Below are 19705 nucleotides of genomic sequence, written 5' to 3' on the forward strand. Positions count from 1 at the left end.
TCAAGAGTTTTATAGGATCTCCTGCAACAAACAAAATAAGCGACAAAAGCAGCAACCTTTGGATACCAGTTCTGGCCACGATCGTCCGTTTTTCTCACTTTTACATGTTCTTTTTTATTTCATGTTCACATGCATTATCATTACAACCGATCAAAAAAGAAAGAAAGAAATGTGGGCATATTTTATTTCATGTCCTGAAAGTTAGACGCGTCAAGCCGTTGAGGGAGTAATTCCGAGGGAAAATCCCCATGGAAATCGGAAGCGTTTTGGCTGTATTGGTAATTTTGCCAACGGACGGCGCAATGAGCTGAACAGTAGATTATGCACATGTAATAAATTTGTTGATAGCTTTGATATCTTTGTTCATACTGACTTCAGTATCGTGGTCGCTGTAGAGAGAGGGTATAGGCCTACTACGGTGGTGAAAATGACCATCCAAACAAATCAGACATTTAGAATCAAAATCTGTTCAGAACTTCAGACTGTATAAAGTAGATGAAAGTATTTCAACTGCTCTTAAAGGAAGATGCTGTGAATCTACATGGAGAAAACACAAGAACACGAGATTATTCCACAAAATAAACGAGAAGTCGTTTTGGTATGAATCCGCTATTCATACAGTGATAGATTCCCGTATATTTAGGCTCAGAATTTGAACAAGCATTATTATACTAAACGTCTTCTCTATCAGCAGAAAGAGCAAATTATAAATTCACAAACGCTTATATTATACATAGGCAACTTCATCTTAAGATCACACCAGGAAGCTGATAATCATATCGTCAAGCAATTAGTTGAATATGAGCCTGTATTATGCAACAGATAATTATCATTTTTGTACATGGCGCTTGATTGCTTTAAGTTTTTCGTAAGGCCGTCAAAATCAGACATTGTCCCTGGACCTCACCAGGAGCAGTAAAGCCGGCGGGCCCCATACAGGACCACCTCCCTGTTGGACTGAGCAGCAAGACATATTGAGGCCTCTGCCACTGACAGCAGCCATGAATTACACGAGATATCATTAGTTATTATTGCAGCAATGATCCCTAAAAGACGATTTATCATACGTCATTCGGATACTCTTTTTGTGCTGTTGTTGTCGTTGTTGTAGTTGTAGTAGTAGTAGTAGCAGTGGTAGTAGTAGTAGTAGTAGTAGTAGTAGTAGTAGTAGTAGTAGTAGTGGTAGTAGTAGTAGTAGTAGTAGTAGTAGTAGTAGTAGTAGTAGTAGTTGTTGTTGTTGTTGTTGTTGTTGTTGTTGTTGTTGTTGATGATGATGATGTTGTTGTTACTTGTTATTGTCGTCGTACAGTTCTTCATGTCAATATTAATATTTCAATCTTAACATCAAACAATATTCAGTTTTGGTGCTGCTATGACAAATGAAGTTATTCAAATAATGTTTCAAAATATGTCCATTCATGAAGGAAATTGTTTCAGTCCCAATATCTTATGTTTGTAAATATAATACGGATTATTACAATTCTACCAACCCTTCAACACGCCAACAGGTGCTGGGTATATACTTTTCATATCAAGTTATGGTTTATCTGTTGTTTTGTTGATTTGTTTTAAGTTTAGTTTTAATCTGGTCGGTCTACCTCACGGTCTACATGATATTGTTGTTTTGCCCGATCAAATCACGTGTTTGTTTTTTTCTTCTACCCTGGATTTTTCGTTGAATAGTTATTTAGAATATACTAGACAGTTACCACATACACGATTTTGCCGCAGCAGCTAATAATTAAATAATAATAATAATAATAATAATAATAATAATAATAATAATAATAATAATAATAATAATAATAATAATGATAATAATAATAATAATAATAATAATAATAATAATAATTAAATAATAATAATAATAATAATAATAATAATAATAATGATAATAATAATAATAATAATAATAATTAAATAATAATAATAATAATAATAATAATGATAATAATAATAATAATAATAATAATAATAACAATAATAATAATAATAAAATCTGTTCAAGACAACAGTGCTTAAATCATTAAGACCATGGTTTGTATTCAAGCTTTCTTCTGGACTATGATATACTAAAATAAGTGCTCGGCTGGATTCATTCTAGTAATGTAATGGCAACGTCCTTCGTGTGCTGAAGCAGACGCTTTATAGCCCATGCAGTTAATGACGGGAGCTGCAGTCAGACGCGAGGTCACTCATGAAGTACAGATGACTTTAAGGAACAAGTACTATGTTAGCATCAAGCACAAATGACGATATCTTACTGCTATGTGGATGTGGTCCTTGACCACAATCAGACGGGGGACAACAGACATAGCAAGGTCAGAAATGAAGGCAAGCACCAATGGCTATGGTAATTGCCGCTAGTAAAATGAGCAGGTATCATAGCCATTTGACCAGCTTATAATCTTAAAGGCAACTGTCAAAATTGAGTCGTTGCCTTGGCATTTTAATTAATCATAACTTAATATTAGGACGCTACGTTCTCTTCGTGAAATGCGTCACATTTTAATTTCAGTTGCTACGAATCTAAAGTTGTTCGGCTGTTTGGTTGTACGTCTGCCAGGTCATCCCGATATGACAGGTGACACAGCGCCATCTATAGTTCATTGTTGGCTACGTATTCTTAGAGGCGTGTGGGCTTGAATGAAGTCATCAGCTTTTTACATTTAAAAAAAAAATCCTATGATATGTAGCAAAGTTTACAGCAAAAACAGCAACATGTAACAGCATGACTCTGAAAAATATCTAGGCTGGTGTTACTTGACGAACCAACAAACAATGGATTTGTGTTTAGTGTTACACTGTTGGTCATTATAACATGAAATGAAATAATATTTGAATCCACAGCTGTTGTTGGTTTTTTTAATTTTTATTTTACAGACTATACGTATAAACGAATTTGTAGTTGAGGGATTACACAACGTTTCCCCGTTATCATAGCATTGAAAATTGTGTATTACGTAATAATTTCTGTTGTTCTAGACTGAGTGTATAAAAGCCATTGCATGTTTTAAAAAATGCTGTGTTTTACAAGACTGATCTTTTTTTTTCCGGGCTTTTTGAACCACATCAAAATCGGGTTCCCCTGGGCTATGCCTGGTCCAGTCAGGGAGGTGTCAGGAATACAGATGGGCCCGAATTCACGAAGATGGTACAATCTTGTTCATGTTTTAAACCATGGACAAAGACCGTATTTTGTACGGGGCGCCAAGTATAGCATGGACTATTTCGTTACGAAATCAGTCATTTCGTAGACGAAATCTCCATGGTTTAAGCCATGGACAAGATCGTATACCATCTTCCTGAATTCGGGCCAATGTGTGGCAACTCCTTGTTACTCATGCAAAACAATGTTTGGTTCTAAAGCATCATAATGTGATGTGTAACATTCCTATAAGCTTTGAAGTCGTGCTAGGCACTGTATAGCGCCAAGACGAAATATGGAGAAGAAAACATTTCACGTTTTGTTGAATTACAAGCTGTAATTCAACGGAAAATTATGAATGATATGCGAGAATCTTTTCTAACAGTTTCGACAAGAAAGTTGTAGACGTGGTTGTTGGGTTTTTTTTTCTCCCTCTCTTCATAATGAGCAAATCGAAATAAGATGAAAATTCAGGTCCTCTTAAAAGTTTCGTCAAAAAGAAACGTCAACGGGAGGCATGGAAGGTGCGGTCACGGAAATCTCATGGATATCCAATCTTAACCACAAGACGAGATGATCGGCAATTGTTGAATCTCTCTGCAGAAGAAACTGGAAAAATGCCGAGGAGACATCATGTAATCAATGTGTACAGGTGAACTGTCAATCGGAGAATGCTCCAATATGGTTAGTCGCAATAGAAAAACGAGCGAACGATTCCGGACTTATATAGACTCGTGGTTCGCCCATCACGCGACTAGCAATAGTCAGCAAACAGTATCAACCAGGCACATTGTGCCATACGAAGAAGAAGAAGAAGACGAAGAAGAAGAAGAAGAAGAAGAAGAAGAAGAAGAAGAAGAAGAAGAAGAAGGAGTTGTCCACCAACATAATACTATCCTGCATATTGCTGATGGTTCGTGTGTGACGCACATCGAGATGAATTTAAAAAAAAAGCGAAATGGGTTTTGTCAACAATTATATTGTCTTATAATGATTGTTGGCCAAAACTACACATCTAAAGCTGATAAAATATGTGATTTTTTTTTTTTTGGTAACGTCAAAATAATAATCTAAGCTATAATTTTGTATATATATTTTCTTTTGAAGGGTAAGGTTATGATTTCGAAGAACGCTTACTTAAACTATATCGTTGAATGTCCACATTTTATGATTCTGCTTTTGGGGGAAATTGGACAAAGTAGCATGCAGAAGAGAGATGCGCATTATGGATGAATGATAATGACATCATAATTAGAAGAGGAGAGAGAGAGAGAGAGAGAGAGCAGAAAAATATGATAAAAAAACAATGAAATGAGCAATGAGCGTTTATTCGTTCAAAGGATGTACACAGGAGTACATCACACAGTAACATTTAGACACCAAGATAATCACTAACGTAAATTGATTGGATTCTCGTAGAGGGAGCACGAGAAGGACAATATAATTATCCCACAAACGTCCATAATACCACGACACAATAATGGACTTTATATACTGAATAAAGATTTTGGTTCAGAGACATTTACCGTTGCCAGAAGATAATGAATTAGTAGACATTTATAAAGACTTTACAAGAAAGCATAATTATCGTCATTTTGGTTAGGCCTACTTGAGACTCCTGATTTGCTTTGCTGTTGTTTTACTAGACATCCGTAGTAATATGTTGTAATGAATTTTTTTTTCCTCGTAGGTGCAACGTTGTAAGTATCGTCGAAAAGTTATTCCACACGCAGCTCGTTTCTCACATCAAGAAGACTTGGATGTGTGCTAGCTGGTGACATTTTGCATCCAGATGCGGACTCTCTAACCTCAGGAGAAAAATTACGATACGCACCTAACATCCTTTGGAACGAGCGCCATCTACGTTCTTTTCGCGTTGGTTGTTTTGTGTAATTCTATGTTCCGTGTATATGTTCGCTTGCAGAAGAAGCTGATTGATGAGAGACTTTCGACTGGTTACCCGTAATTCTCAGGGGTGAAATGCGCTTCTAAACGCTGTTTTACTGCCCGCAACTTTAAATTTATTACTGAAGGAGAACAGTGAAATCAAGTCCCGGGAAACAAGATGAACGACTGGCATAAAAAACAAACAAACAAACAAACAGCGAACAAGAAAATGCCGCAAAGAATGAGCAATACAACTGAATGAATGAATGAATGAATGAATGAATCTTTTTGAATTTCTTTGTAACCATATGATTGTTGCTTTGTATGTGTATTTCAAAGAAACTTTTGTCGTATACAATGTGACTTGACACGTGTATATATATATATATATATATACTGTACGTGTATACACGTGTATATATATATATATATATATATATATATATATATCAATTGAAATAGTGCTGTCGGTGGAGAAACAACATTATTGTCTTGGATAACTTAATTGCAGAAGAACAAAAACAAAAACAACACCGTGAAAGTCAGTTTTGATACCTGTAATGGTCACAACCGCTTAAGAATGAAGTAATCATAATAGGCAGGATATCCCAATGATGGACAGATAATGATAATGCGACTAAGTGTCGAATCAATATTTGTTCAGTGAATTAGGCGATTTATACATGGTTTTGTAATAGATTCTTGCCAAAGCAAATTGAGGCCCGTCGTAAACGTTAGATTCGCTATAGGAGAGAGAGAATCTTTCAAGGGATGGTATAGTACTGGTGGTGGAGACGAGGATTTGGCTTTTAAATTTTCGTGAGATACCAAGAAACCACTTATAAAATAGATCGTACCATTCTAAGATAAGTTTATTTGATGAAAACCTGTTCTGGAATGGCTGAGACATCCCAAAACAAATTAAAACAAAGCAAATATGATAAAAGGTGGGTCCTATGCACTTATTAGGATTGCTTTGTTTTGGATATCTCAGCCATTTCAAAACCAATTTTCAACAAATAAACGTTGAATTAATCTTGGAATTGCATGCTCTTTCACATTCCATGACAGGTTTCTCATTATCTCTCCAAAAACTTTAGAGACATAAAGTTAGGTTTCAACCAAAACTATCCCTTTAAAGGACAACTACGTTGCGAGCACTGTTTTTAGTGGCTCCAGTCATTTTTTTGCAGAACGTGTTTTAATCTCAACCTTTTATTGCAATGACAAGCACATTCATTTCAACAGAAATGATATTTTGCAAACTGACGTCACTGTATTGTCATCTCATTTGCATACCTTGTTGATTCGTGTTCTTTTGAAAAATGAAACAGATTTTGAATTACATGTAATTTGAATTGAATATGCCAAGAGAAAGTATCAGAAAAATTAAAAGACAGGACTGATGGAAGAAAAGAGAAAAAAAAAACAAGAAAAATAAATAGCACCTAATCAAAATGGTTACAACTACAGTCAAAGAGACTTCGATGAAGAACCAAAAACTAACAAAATGGTTGTGCATGAGACCCAACAGCAGTAATTCAGTACTTAGAAAAGCTCCGTGAGATACCAAAACGGTGTAATGTGATTTAGCAGACAAGATCTGATGATTTTAAAGTTTAGAATGCTAGGGGGTACATCATGACAGGCGTTCCGGAATGAGAGACAAAACACACAAACCCTAGCTGTTTAATTATTGAAAGGTTTAGGATACAAGACTAATAACCGCTTGCGCCGCGAGCGAGAGCGCGTTTAGCGTTGAGTGGAGGATGTTTGGGATACACGGAGAAAAGAGAAATCACATCGTAAATATTCAGTCATCGATCGACCGAACGCAACTCCACTATCACACAGTTTAGATGTAACAACGATCCATCACGCCTTAGGGTAACCAGGAGACTGAAGTAGGAATCCCATTTCGGATATAATCCTGGATATATTTCTCCGACTTTCGCGAATCGAGCGCTGCTAAAGCGTATTTTTGGAATAATATTTTCTCGTTACTGGTGTGTTCGTATAGCTCCAATTTCTTTGGTGCTTGGTGTCATTATTTTTGAGATTGAGCGACGCTGATTTTGCCTGCGGACCGCCACTCGAAGCAGATGCGGCAGCAGTCGGCATAGCCAGGGGCGTCGTTTCGGAACTCGTCGACTCACACACTTGCTCGTTCATTGATTTGCGTGATAGCGGAGGAGGGTGGTGGTTGTTAAAAGCATTGAGAGAAAAGAGTCTCTTGGTAGATTATCTCCCCACTACCAACACCACCTTCCCGCGTTTTCAGCCCAGCGTAGTGCAGCCTAGCGCACGGAGCAGAGATTGACAATAAAAAACAATGGTCGAATGCAGGGCCGTGTACTCTTTCAAACCCAAGGAACCAGATGAACTGGAATTTAACCAGGGCGATGTACTCTTTGTCAAAGTAAGAAATATTCCATCCACTTATCTTTTTTTGGGGGGTGGGGGGGGGGTGGGGGGATTGATTTATGCCTGTTTGATGGTTGAAATGAAAGATTAATCATAGTGTAAAGTGCTTTCATATCTGCAAATATGAACTTGTCTTTAACATTAAAATATGTAGACTGTCATCTCCAATTATCTATTTCCAGTCACAAATGTTTCCTTTATTGTTTCTTATAGCAGCAGCAGCAGGATTTTTGTATGTGTTATTATGTTTTGAATGACAGAACAGTATCAATGAAATAAGGGTACAGTAAAGAATTTTTTTTTAAAGATATGTGAGAAAGGAAAATATAGAAAAAAGTTTTGTTGAAAAGGTAACAAAACTAATTTGTCTATGCAGTGAAAAAAGGGAAATTATTTCTCTCATTGATAATCAACTTGATCAAGAATGTCTGAATTCTGTTTTTTTTTTGTTTTTTTTTTGTTAGTGGCTTAGATCAGTGCATATAGCCGTTCCAAAGGTCAAAACCAGGAAATGCTACTTCCTTGGTTGTGATTTGAGTTTCACTGATGTGCTGTTGGTCTCTGTAGGCCTATAAAAATCTTTGTTTGTCAAAGATCTTGTGGTATCTTCATGATGAAGGGATTTTCCCCATGAATGTACATGATCATGAGTTTTCGTAGAAATCCAACTCAAAGATGCTGTTCAACCCTCAAGGGGAGATGGAGTCTCTTCATGCTTTGACATTGTAGTGGCTCAAAAAATGTTCAGTTATTGCAGACAGAGCTATTAATTGATAGCCATAGGTTATTTGTAAATGGATAAGGAAATATCAAGATATTCATAACCAAGTTTACCATGCTAGTAAACTGTAATTCAGTTACAGATCCAGGAGGGGTGCACCAGGTATGCACTCCCCTCTTTTTTTTTTTTTGTTAAAACAAAAGAAATAAAAAGAGAAAATGGAGGGGGGCATGCACCCCCTTTAATTCTGTAAGGTTGCCACCCCCCCTTTATGGAATTCCTTGATCCATCCCTGAAATTGGATATTTTATTCTTATTTATGCTTTTGTCTCTGATAAACTCAGTAATTAACAAATGTATACTTTTTTTTTTTTTGCATGCAGCATATATTTACAACTTTTCTTCCAAAAATGAAAATGTTTTTCCAAAGTTTAATATTTATGCAACATAAGCAACCATGGCAGCATGGCAGGATCATGCAGATCAAACCTGCAGTTTCAAACTTGAAATATTAGGCCCGTTCACACACAAGGGAAAAAGTGCGATTTAAAAATCGATTTTCTTATCGCGATCAAAATTTCGAAATTTTTTCCAGTGTGGACAGAAAAATCTCACTAATTACCGCGATCCTTATCGCGATCCAACTCGCACTATTAGTGCGATTTTTCAGAATAATCGCGATTATTTTGCCAAGCGTCGTGTGTGTGAGCGCGATTGAGATTCGGAAATCGGTATTTTTAATCCCATCGTTCGTAGCGCGTGCGAAACTCTATTGGGACTGAGGGGTCAGTCTTCGGTCATGCAAGATTCGCGCATGCGCAGTTTGGCCACTGATTGTTCTTTCCTTGCTGTGAAGTGCGATTTTTCCCTGTGTATGAACGGTCAAAAAAAAAAATCGAAATTTGGATCGCGATTGAAATTTCGATTTTCGTTGTTTGTGAATGGGCCTATTGCCTAAGTGTGCCTTAAAATGAACCCAACCTTGTGTAAGCTAGCAAGCACCACTTGTGCTTTAAAAAAAAAAGAGTCGTTGAGCAAGCCTACAGATCTGATAACCTGGATGATTGAATTATCTTGGAAAAGTGCCAATGATGTGTAGCATCATCGCTATTTTTCTTTTCATTGTTGTTGTGGCTGTCCTCAAGCCTACGATACAACCAAGCTGTACATTATATATCATGGTCAATGTGCACTTCCTGTTGTAAAGTGTCTTGCTATGACTATGAATACAAATAGGAGATATTGCCAATCTTTAAACACCTGTAAAGGTACACTTGTACACATCCTATGTGTTGAAAGCACTCATGGTGTACATCACAAGTGGGCAAAGAGACTCTGTTGGTGCTACAGAACCAAAATGTCTTATTCTTATCAAAAAATGTTCATTTATTCATTCATTCATTCATTCATTCATTCATTCATTCATTCATTCATTCATTCATTCATTCATTCATTCATTCATTCATTCATTCATTCATTCATTCAAAAAATGTTCAGGAGGACATATATATACAGATCATTCATGACTGAACATGACCCAAGCTCGTAGTAAGACTTCATGACACAGTTGATGTAAGCCTAGCCTGCTTCCTGCCTGTCAACGCTACAAGAAATGTTCCTAAACTCTGTGTGTGTGTGTGTGTGTGTGTGTGTGTGTGTGTATTGTGTTTGTGTGCATGTGTGTATTTGTGTATGGTTGTGTATGTCATGTGTAAAGGTACCATTGTTAACCCTCACAATCATACATGTTATCAGAGTGGCTTCGGTAAAATATACATCACATCTTTATGTGTGTTGACAATATAATATTTTCTACATTTTCACTGGATAGGCTTCACTGCCTTTTACCGAAACTCTCCATAGTATACATTTGTACTTCATCATCCATTACAATCAAACTTCTTTGATGAAAATATCAATCAAAATATCACCCATTATTGGCAGATCAGTATACACTCTGCCAGTTTAAGGGGTGTGTACAGTTCTGGTCGAGGTGAGGATTTAGCTTAACATTTTGTGAGATATTCAGAAACCACTATGAGATGTCAAAGAGCATGCAATTCTAAGGGGTATCAAAAGTTTATATGATGAAAATCGGTTTTGAAATGGCTGAGATATCCAAAAACAATTAAAGGTGAAACAAAGAGATCCTAATAAATGGCGTGGCCTGTCGCCTTTTTAATTATTACTGTTTTTTATATCTCAGCCATTTGAAAGCCAATTTTCATCAAATAAACATTGAATCCTTCTTAAAATTACATGCTCTTTCATATTTCATAAGAGGTTTCTCATTATCTCACTTAGGAATATTCAAAACATGAATCCCCACCTCAGCCAGTACTGTACAGTCCCTTTAAAGTAAGCTCTCCCCATTTTGCAACATTGTTTCTTTCTCACAATTATTCTCTTTAAGATTTCTTCTGTGGATGTGTTTTAATGTATCAAAGATTCTAGTAATGAAAATTAAAATGATGTTGACTATAGATAAGAAATGATTGTGAAAAAAGTAAGTTAAGATACGTGATGAAGTCCATAGGAAGGTGTGATGTGGAAAAATATGTAGAGCATACAAACAAGTAAAAGAGACCTACTGTAAAAGTGGAAATTTTCGCGGTGTTGAAATTTTCGCGCATTTCGCGCATCCACAAACTAGTGCGAAAATAAAAGCACGCGAATATTTTTGCTTGCCATATGTTCCTGTGCGTGATGTCTTGATTCCGCGGAATTAAAAACACGCGAAACTCTTCTTACCCGGCCAAGCGCGAAAAATTAGTCGCACGAAAATATCCACTTATACAGTATTTGAGAACATTATCCCAAATCTAATGCACAATGAGAGCATTTGTCATTATAGAAGGAAGAAAGTTAGTGCACTTACAATCAAATAAAATCATTTTGAATTGAATTGAAAATCATTTCAAAATAAATTTTCATTTCAAAATGAATATGCATGCGTTGGATGTGTGTACATACAGAAATTGAATTCAACATGTAAAAGGATGATTATGGAACATGTGGATCATGATTGCATGTGACCAACACACAAGGGTATATTGTCAGTTTGTAAAGTGAAACTAACCTGATAGGCAGCATGGATACTTGTCATGCAAGTGCTTCCAGGGAGTAGTAATTGTTGAGACAATACAGTTTGAAGTAAAGCTACTATAGTTCTCTTTCAAGGCTTGGTGATGACTTAATAAAAGAAAGAATAATCTGATTATCCTTTTTTTTTGTTTCAATGAAGAGCAAGTACTTTTCAAACACTTATACAGAAAGTTTGTGATAATGGAATCTTTGTTATGCCACCTATTTGATAGAGCCCAGTACATATATCTTTTATTTCTTTTTATATTTTGATTATATTTTTTTTTTCTTCAGTTAAGAGCAAGTACTTTCCAAACACTTACACAGAAAGTTTGTGATAATGCAATCTTCGTTATGCCGCCCATTTGATAGAGCCTAGTACATATCTTTTATTTCTTTTTATATTTCTTCCTTTTTATTCTTAAATTAACCATCGTTATGAAATCTGTCTAATAAAGAGGCTCCACAATACATTAATGAAGTACTCTATACTTAAGAATCTACTTACCATTTATAATCTTCCAAGCAAATTTCCCTAGTCGTTCCAAAGACCCGCAAAAGTACATTGTATTTGAGATTGCTCCTTTTCATACATTGAGAGTTTACTATTTCTTATATGTTGCTAATATTTTGCTATTCATAAAGCACTTTGTACCCTTGGGGAAAAGGCACAATGATACAAATGTTATGATGTACAATTGTACAAATACATAGTATGTACATGAATGTATATGCTAGCACTTTTCATTATGTGAGCGTATGTCATGTACATGCCCCTTCCCACCCCCCCCCCCCCACTTTTCCATACTTCTTTGACTACTGCTAGCAGCTATATTGCACTAAATGTCAGTTGTATTAATAGTAGTGGTTGTCAGAGGGTTAATTGATCTTTGTTCTGAAACTGTTTTGTTTTTTTCTTTCATTCTTTCTGGCAGGGTCCGGAACAGGATGGAGCTGGTACAGGATGGCTCAGAGCTCAGCTGAACGGTAGAGAGGGGCTTGTACCAGCCAACTATCTCACCAAACTACCGTAAGGCTTTCGTGGAAAAAAGTGCATGTGATGTGCTGTCATTATAATAATATTCCACCCATTCGGGAAGCGGACATATTTGCCTGTGATGCTGTTGAATGGCGATGATATCCTCAATGCTTCATTCTACTTTGAAACTTCATTCATTCCAGGGGGGCATTTCATGAAGGAACTTGTCGGATAAAATATCTGACAAGTCAATTATATCCGACAAGTTCAGAGAAATTCTTTAGTCTGATTGGATGATTTCTCTGAACTTGTCGGATATAATTGACTTGTCGGACATTTTATCCGACAAGTTCCTTCATGAAATGCCCCCCAGGTTGTTGTTTCAGAAGAAGAAGAAGAAGAAGAAGAAGAAGAAGAAGAAGAAGAAGAAGAAGAAGAAGAAGAAGAAGAAGAAGAAGAGGAGGAGGAGGAGGAGGAGGAGGAGGTGGTGGTGGTGGTGGTGGTAGTAGTAGTAGTAGTAGTAGTAGTAGTAGTAGTAGTAGTAGTAGTAGTAGTAGTAGTAGTAGTAGTAGTAGTAGTAGAAGAAGAAGAAGAAGAGAAAGAAGAAGATGAATAAGACAAAGAAGAAGATGAAGAAGAAGTAGTAGAAGAAAAGAAGAAGAAGATGATGATGAAGAAGATGATGAAGAAGAAGAAGAAGAAGAAGAAGAAGAAGAAGAAGAAAAAGAAGAAAATGGCTGATGGTCATGATGGAGTGAAAGTATGAGAAGCCTGGGTGTTGGTATCATGCTCACATGTTAATCTACGCATGCATGCATGCATCTTTCATGGTGTCACATTTCGTTTTAATATGCTTACAGCATTCAAAATGTGGGCCGAGATGGATGTCGTGCAAACAATATAAATCTGAACTCGAGATTGCGTTTATATCTTCCTTTTTCATTGCCACTCTCCTGTGCGTGGAACATTCCTGTAGAAAGTCTCTGAGCACACAAAATGCTGAATGAAGTACAAATGTAGGCCCCATAGATTTTTGTAGACATGCCTTGAACACCACTGTTGTGTGGTTGTTTCAGTTGTTCCTTTCTAACTAATTCACAAAGATATCTTCATATTGTTTTTTGTTCGTTATTGATATCAAAGTAATCAATTATAAGATAGCAATCAGTATGATTCGTCTGTTGAACAGCCCTTTTTGCTCAGGTAATGCAAGCAGTCCATGTTAACTTAAACAGTTGATATGATTGCTTGCATCTGTATGGCTGGAAAAAAAGATTAGTATGAGACGATGTCAACATTTTAACATTGCCATTGTCTTCCTGCTGGAGGGGGGTGGGGGTCAAGAGTCAACTCACTTCAAACTGTGTTTATGTGCTATCTTTCATAGTTTCAGTGGTAGGTTTTTGAAAAGAAAGAGGGTGATTCTACGTAGCATTAAAAAAGTGCAGATGTCAGTAAAATTTGATGAGACCCAAATCGGTAAACCAATCTTCAGTAACTTTAAAGGGAAGGTAAACCCAAAGAGCAATGTGGATTGAGTGAAAGCAGCAACATTAGTAGAACACATCAGTGAAAGTTTGAGAAAAATCGGACAATCGATGCAAAAGTTATGAATTTTTAAAGTTTTGGTGTTGGAACCGCTGGATGAGGAGACTAGTAGAGGATATGACGTATGAGTGGACAACAATACAAAGAAAATATAAAGGATATTCAACAAAAATTCACTTTTCTAGAATTATGAAAGAGCAGTGGACCAACCGCTTTCAGAAAGCAGGGGGAATAATTGCTATCCTTAACATATGTCAATATCAAGTTGATGGAATTTGTAATTTTCATGAAAAATGGATTTTTGTAGTATTTTCTTTATATTTTCTTGATATTGTAGTCCACTCATACGTCATAACCTCTAGTAGTCTCATCATCCAGCGGTTCCAACACCAAAATTTTAAAAATTCATAACTTTTGCATCGATTGTCCGATTTTCTTCAAATTTTCACTGATGTGTTCTACTAATGTTGCTGCTTTCTCTCAATCCACATTGTTCTTGGGGTTTATCTTCCCTTTAAAAGGTTTTTGTGGTTTATTGGTCACATGTTTTCATCTAATGTGCTCCTAAAGAATAACAGTTGCTTTTACATCATCAAATATGCCATTGTTCAGATGTTTTGCTCCCACCACTAAATACAATGGGAGGGAAAAACAAAGTGTCAGCAGGTACTTGAGTACATGATGTTAGTATTATCAGGGGCATTGCTCATATTGCACAGTCATCATGGTGCTGTGTAGACAGTTAATGATTAGATCAGAACATTTTGCCACAGACATTGTTTGTGTGTTTGGTAAGAGAGAGAGAGAGAGATTATATCTGTGCCTGTATGGGAGAGAGTGTGTTTAAATCGTGTGTGTTTGTGTGTATGTGTTCGTGTGTTTTTTAAAACATGGAGAGGATGCCACAGTACAATGGACCGGTAATCATCTCTCACTCATTGAACCCACCTAACTAGATTGACCTTTTGTGCCCTTTGCCAGGAAGCGTTCCCACAGTTCCCCTCTCAATAATTTCCCCTCTCCATCCCCCCCCTTCCTCGTATTCCTGTCTCTTCTCTTTCTCTTTTCTACCCCTCTACATTCTGTCCTTTCAGGAGAAGTAGTTAATGTGTGTTGTACGAGGCAGTGAGCCATGTTCCCATCACCCAATTTCATCCATGTCTGGGAAAGTGGATGAAGCTTCTGTGTACCACAGTGCACCGATGTATACATGTGCCCTTTCCAGCACTGTTGGGTAGTCTCGTTTTGGAGACCTGTCATGTATGCAATGGCTGGCCAGATGTGGTGTTTGTTTGTTTGTTTGTACATTTCCATCCGTGAAGATGGCTGGATAGCCCATATTCAGCTATGTTAAGCTGGTCTTCCATGGGGCCCAGTTGGATGTAAGGTGGGACCACTTCACCGGGATAAACACCCTGCTCTTTGCGATGAATGAATGAAGCGGGATCTTTTACGTGCATGAGTTGTGACTCTCTCATACATGGGACCTTCATTTTATGTCCTATCTGACAGGCCAGGGGAGACATACTGCACTTAACCCATTGAGGACAGTTTGATTTTGTTTCAACACACATTTCCCATAGACACCTGCCCGAGTATATTCGGGACTCTTCCTCAACGGGTTAATGTAACACTCCAAACTCACCCAGTCTGAAGAATGTACGCAGTGCAGCAATAGCTGCCATAGTTTTCAATGAAAATATAATGGAACCACGATGGATTTTTTTTCCCCAGTTTAACCCATTGAGCAGATGTGGCACATTTGAGTTCTGTAAGGAATAACACCAATTTGGTGTAACGCCTATTTGGTAGGCTGTGGGTTAGATGATATAATTCACTTTTCCACTATTACCCACTACTAACATCACAGCCACCTCCTTAACACTACTACTACTACTACTACTACTACTACTACATCTACATCTACCATTGATATTGCTTCTATTACTACTACTACCTCCTCTTCATCAACAACTGCTGCAGCATGTACTCCTTATACAAATAATGAGTGTAATGGTGATTGATAGTATAAGCAGTCAAACAATGTCAAGATTATCTGGACAAAATTAAGATAATACTAGAAAAGCACTTGGAGAGGGCAGACCTCTGCCCAGCAGCTCATTTCTACCCACACACGCTTGCTGCAAATCGCTCTTATCACCCAATGATAAAGAAGCCTTTCTGTTGTGTCTCATTTTCAGAGTCTCACTACCTCATCAGCAGCCTACTGCATGCTGTGCCTTGAGCGCTGGCTCAGTGTGTGTGTCTATTCCTCAAATATCCGCAGCCTGAACTCCTTTGTTTGTTGGGTCTATTTTCCCATGATAATCCTCCCCCCCCCCTAAAAAAAGAAAAAATAATAATGATAAAGATCATGGATCTGGAAGGTTATCTGGATTATTGCTAAATGATAATCATGAACTGTTCTTTTGCCATCTTCAACTTTTCTGTAAGTTGAATCCAAATTCATTCACAACTTTTTGAGTTAATTTGCAAACAAACAGACAAACAAGCAAACTTGGAGCAAACCAATGCTGCCAAAAAATAGCCTCCTTGGCGGAGGTAATCAGTGTGTTGGGTATTGAATATGACAAAACTTCCCTTCTGAAAGAATGGTGAAGGTGGAATAATAGATGCATGTGGAGTAGTAGTCTAGCAAATGCATGATCCTGCATTAATTAAACCAAATGTGGTGATGCAGAACGGCTAGAAAGTGGCAAAATATAGATGCAGTCTTCTTCCCTGGAGAATATGAGATGTAATTGGAATAGAACACTAATAGTCTGTGAGACATTGTTGATTGATGATGCGCTAGGGGCCTGACCTAAAAGTATTGTATTCAAATGTTGATACCCAAACATGCTGCTGGCCATATTTTTACCATGGTTTTTATAAACAGCATTTTATGAGACATTAAGTGCACCATCAGTCTGTGATGAAAATATAAAAAGAACAACAAATCCAAAAAGGTTGAACACAAAACTACATGTGTAGGACCCCTACTGCACAAAAACAAACAAACAAAGAAAGAAACAAACATCTGAATGATCTGGTTATATAGCTTTCTTTATCATTAGGTAGTGATTTACTGATTAGACCATGGATGAGGCTAGGGTCTTAAGAAAGGAATATAAATATAATGTGGACTGTTTCCTTTTTTTTTTTTTTCATCCAGTGACATCATCTTGAGGATGAGGCTAGGGTCTTAAGAAAGGAATATAAATATAATGTACATAGTCTAATGTTTTACTTCCTATGCCATACATTTTGTTTATTTGAACCTGTAAGACAATTTTGTCTTTATTTTGATAGTTTTTATTCAGTTGAATCAAATCTTGGCAGTCTTTCATGTTCAGATGTGACTTGATCACTGTGAAAGCAAACAGACAAACAAACAAACAAGCAATGATTGAATTTTCACTTGATGGGAATAATTTCTCAAGCAGGAACCTCTGCACATTTCCCATAGACACCTGCCTGAGTATACTCAACGGGTAAAGAGCTGTATGAGTGCCACCACAGTAAAATAATTGTGCCCTTGTAGATGACTTAATTGGAAGAAAAAAAATAAAACTTTGGAATTATTAGAAAAGAAAAACAATATCTTCCTTTGTGAACCAGGCTGACATAATGTGAAATGAACCTTTTTTCAGACTCCATGAAATATGAAAAATATTAAGGTAAGAATACTGTGGATACACTCCCGAGACTCTTTTTCTTTCAATATGATGGAAATGTCTGTATCATGACCTTCATTAGACTTTCCAATGATTTCACAGTGTAGTTGCAGCGTCACATGTATTGCTGGTAGCACTCATGGCATGAGGCTCGCAATGTTTGGGAGTCAATTTTCTGCTGGGCATGTACAATGGGTAGTGTCGGGTAATTCGAGCCCAAAGATAAAAGAGCGTGTTCGCCCCCATTGACAGTTCAGACAATGTATCAAGGGTGGGGGTGGGGGGGGGGGATGTCTGTCTGGCATATGGTAAGCCATTACTGTCATTGGTGATCAGATCGTGTCGCAACATGTGAAGTCTGGACTCTCGCCTGCCTGCCTGCCCCGCCCGCCTGCCTTTAGTTTTGGGGCAACAAACTTTTACGTGGAGTAGCAATCCATAAGTGGGCTGGTGCCATGCAATCTGTGCAGGTTTTGAGTTGTTGTTGTTGTTGTTGCTAACGTACGATGGTGGTTGTGGTTGTGGCTGTGCAGGAAAGTGTGAGGTCTGGGAGCTGAGACTATGTAACCCCTGTGCTGGTGGCGTGCCGCACTTCCTCTGGTCTTCCACTGACAGAGGAAGCCTGGTGGCAGGTCGGCCATCACTGTTAAGTGACTCATTATTTACTACCTGTACATGTGTGATGGATGAACCAGCCAAGACCTCTGTCATACATTTTCCCACAGCATCCTGTGACGGTGTACGAGACCTCTTCATTCCATATAGGGTTTGCAATCATGTTTTTCAGAAAAGAGCTTGATGCTTTCTAGATATCTTGTTGTTTTCGATCAAAAGCTAATCAGAAGCACATTTCTGTATCACATTTCGTACGTAGATCACTCAGAGGATCATGGTCTGATCTTTTGAGTGCTAGATTTGTCCGTGCCAGACGTAAAAATTACTGATGTTAGTTCTGATACCAGTGAAAGATTTCTTCAGCAGGCAAAACAAGCGAGCTCTGGAATGATGGGGGGATTATCGACACACTGAAAGCACTTGTTTGTAGGAGGTCCAGAGACATTTATACTGTAAAATCAGAAACATTCGCAACATGAAACTTTTGCGAATTGAAGTTGACAGCCTTTTTTGTGGCATGAAACTTTGGTGAAATGCCACTGGTGTTCAATGTGCTGTGTAGAGAAAAACAAACAAACTTTTGTGTGTATTTTATTTTCAAGAACCTTGGCTCTTCACAAAATTCACAAAAGTTTCATGCATGCAAAATTCTCTGGTTTTACAGTAACAAACAGTAAACTATATATCCTGATCATATGACAACATGAAGTACTCTGTGGTGTATGTAATGTGACACTCACTTGTCACAGTAAGGGTTAATAGGAAATTCTGATGTGATATGTTATATATTATGAATGAGAATAGCTTTGAAGCCCCAAGGACTTATATTATAAAAAGATTTGAATCACAATAAATAAGTGTTAGTTACCATGGCAGCAGCCAGGAGACAGCCAATTGTTTTTTAGCATTTAAGTTGTTACTTTTTATAGTAACTGTAGTTATTGCCAGATGTAATAATTCCAATCATACTTATGGTCTGAAATTACTTGATGGTTGTCAATTTAGAGTAAGAATGTAAACTAAACTCATTAAGGATGCATCGTCTGCTCCTTAGACCTTCCAGAACCTGCATTTCAAAAGAGATTTACTTGCTATGTGAATAAGCTTGTCCATGGCAATGATGAAGTTAGTAATTTTTGCTCAAAATTCATATATAGGATGACATATCCATATCAGATATTCAAATTCAAATTCAAATGAATTTATTAGGAATATGTGCTGTATGTGAAGTTTCAAGGGATTTGGTGGTAAAATACAGGAGAAGCAGGGAGGTGAAATTTTGAGATTTCTTGTCCTTCACTTCAAACAGTGCTTCGATGACCATTACGAATTCAAAAGCTTTTGCATCATATTGCGGAGTTGTTTGCACCGTATTGCCAAGCCTGTATGATGCAGTCTCAGAATAATGTAGCACGCATGGGGTTTACACCATGGCGTATAAAGAGTTAAAAGATTGCAGCATGAAACTTCCAAATAATTTCCATCCAAAGAGAACATGCATCTAAAGACCAAATAGTGTTGAGAAACATGGGTGGTCAAGGTGTGACATTAGCAGTGTCCTGGCGGCCTGGGAAGGGGCCACTAAAAATTGATGTCGGCCCACTAAATTTCCAAAAAGGTTA

At 37.3% G+C, this 19705-nt stretch overlaps 1 protein-coding gene across 1 annotated transcript in view; it reads left to right on the forward strand.

Annotated features, from left to right (window-relative positions):
- The first annotated feature begins 6915 nt into the window (after window positions 1-6915).
- The window catches only part of LOC140232033 (growth factor receptor-bound protein 2-B-like), a 38876-nt gene continuing 26086 nt past the window's right edge, over window positions 6916-19705 (forward strand). The window contains exons 1-2 of the mRNA XM_072312184.1: window positions 6916-7454; window positions 12200-12294. Coding sequence (XP_072168285.1) covers window positions 7368-7454; window positions 12200-12294 — 182 coding nt within the window. The 5' untranslated portion in view covers window positions 6916-7367. The remainder of the gene's footprint in view (window positions 7455-12199; window positions 12295-19705) is intronic.

Source organism: Diadema setosum, chromosome 8 (assembly GCF_964275005.1).
Source record: "Diadema setosum chromosome 8, eeDiaSeto1, whole genome shotgun sequence".
NCBI classification, from domain to species: Eukaryota; Metazoa; Echinodermata; class Echinoidea; order Diadematoida; family Diadematidae; genus Diadema; species Diadema setosum.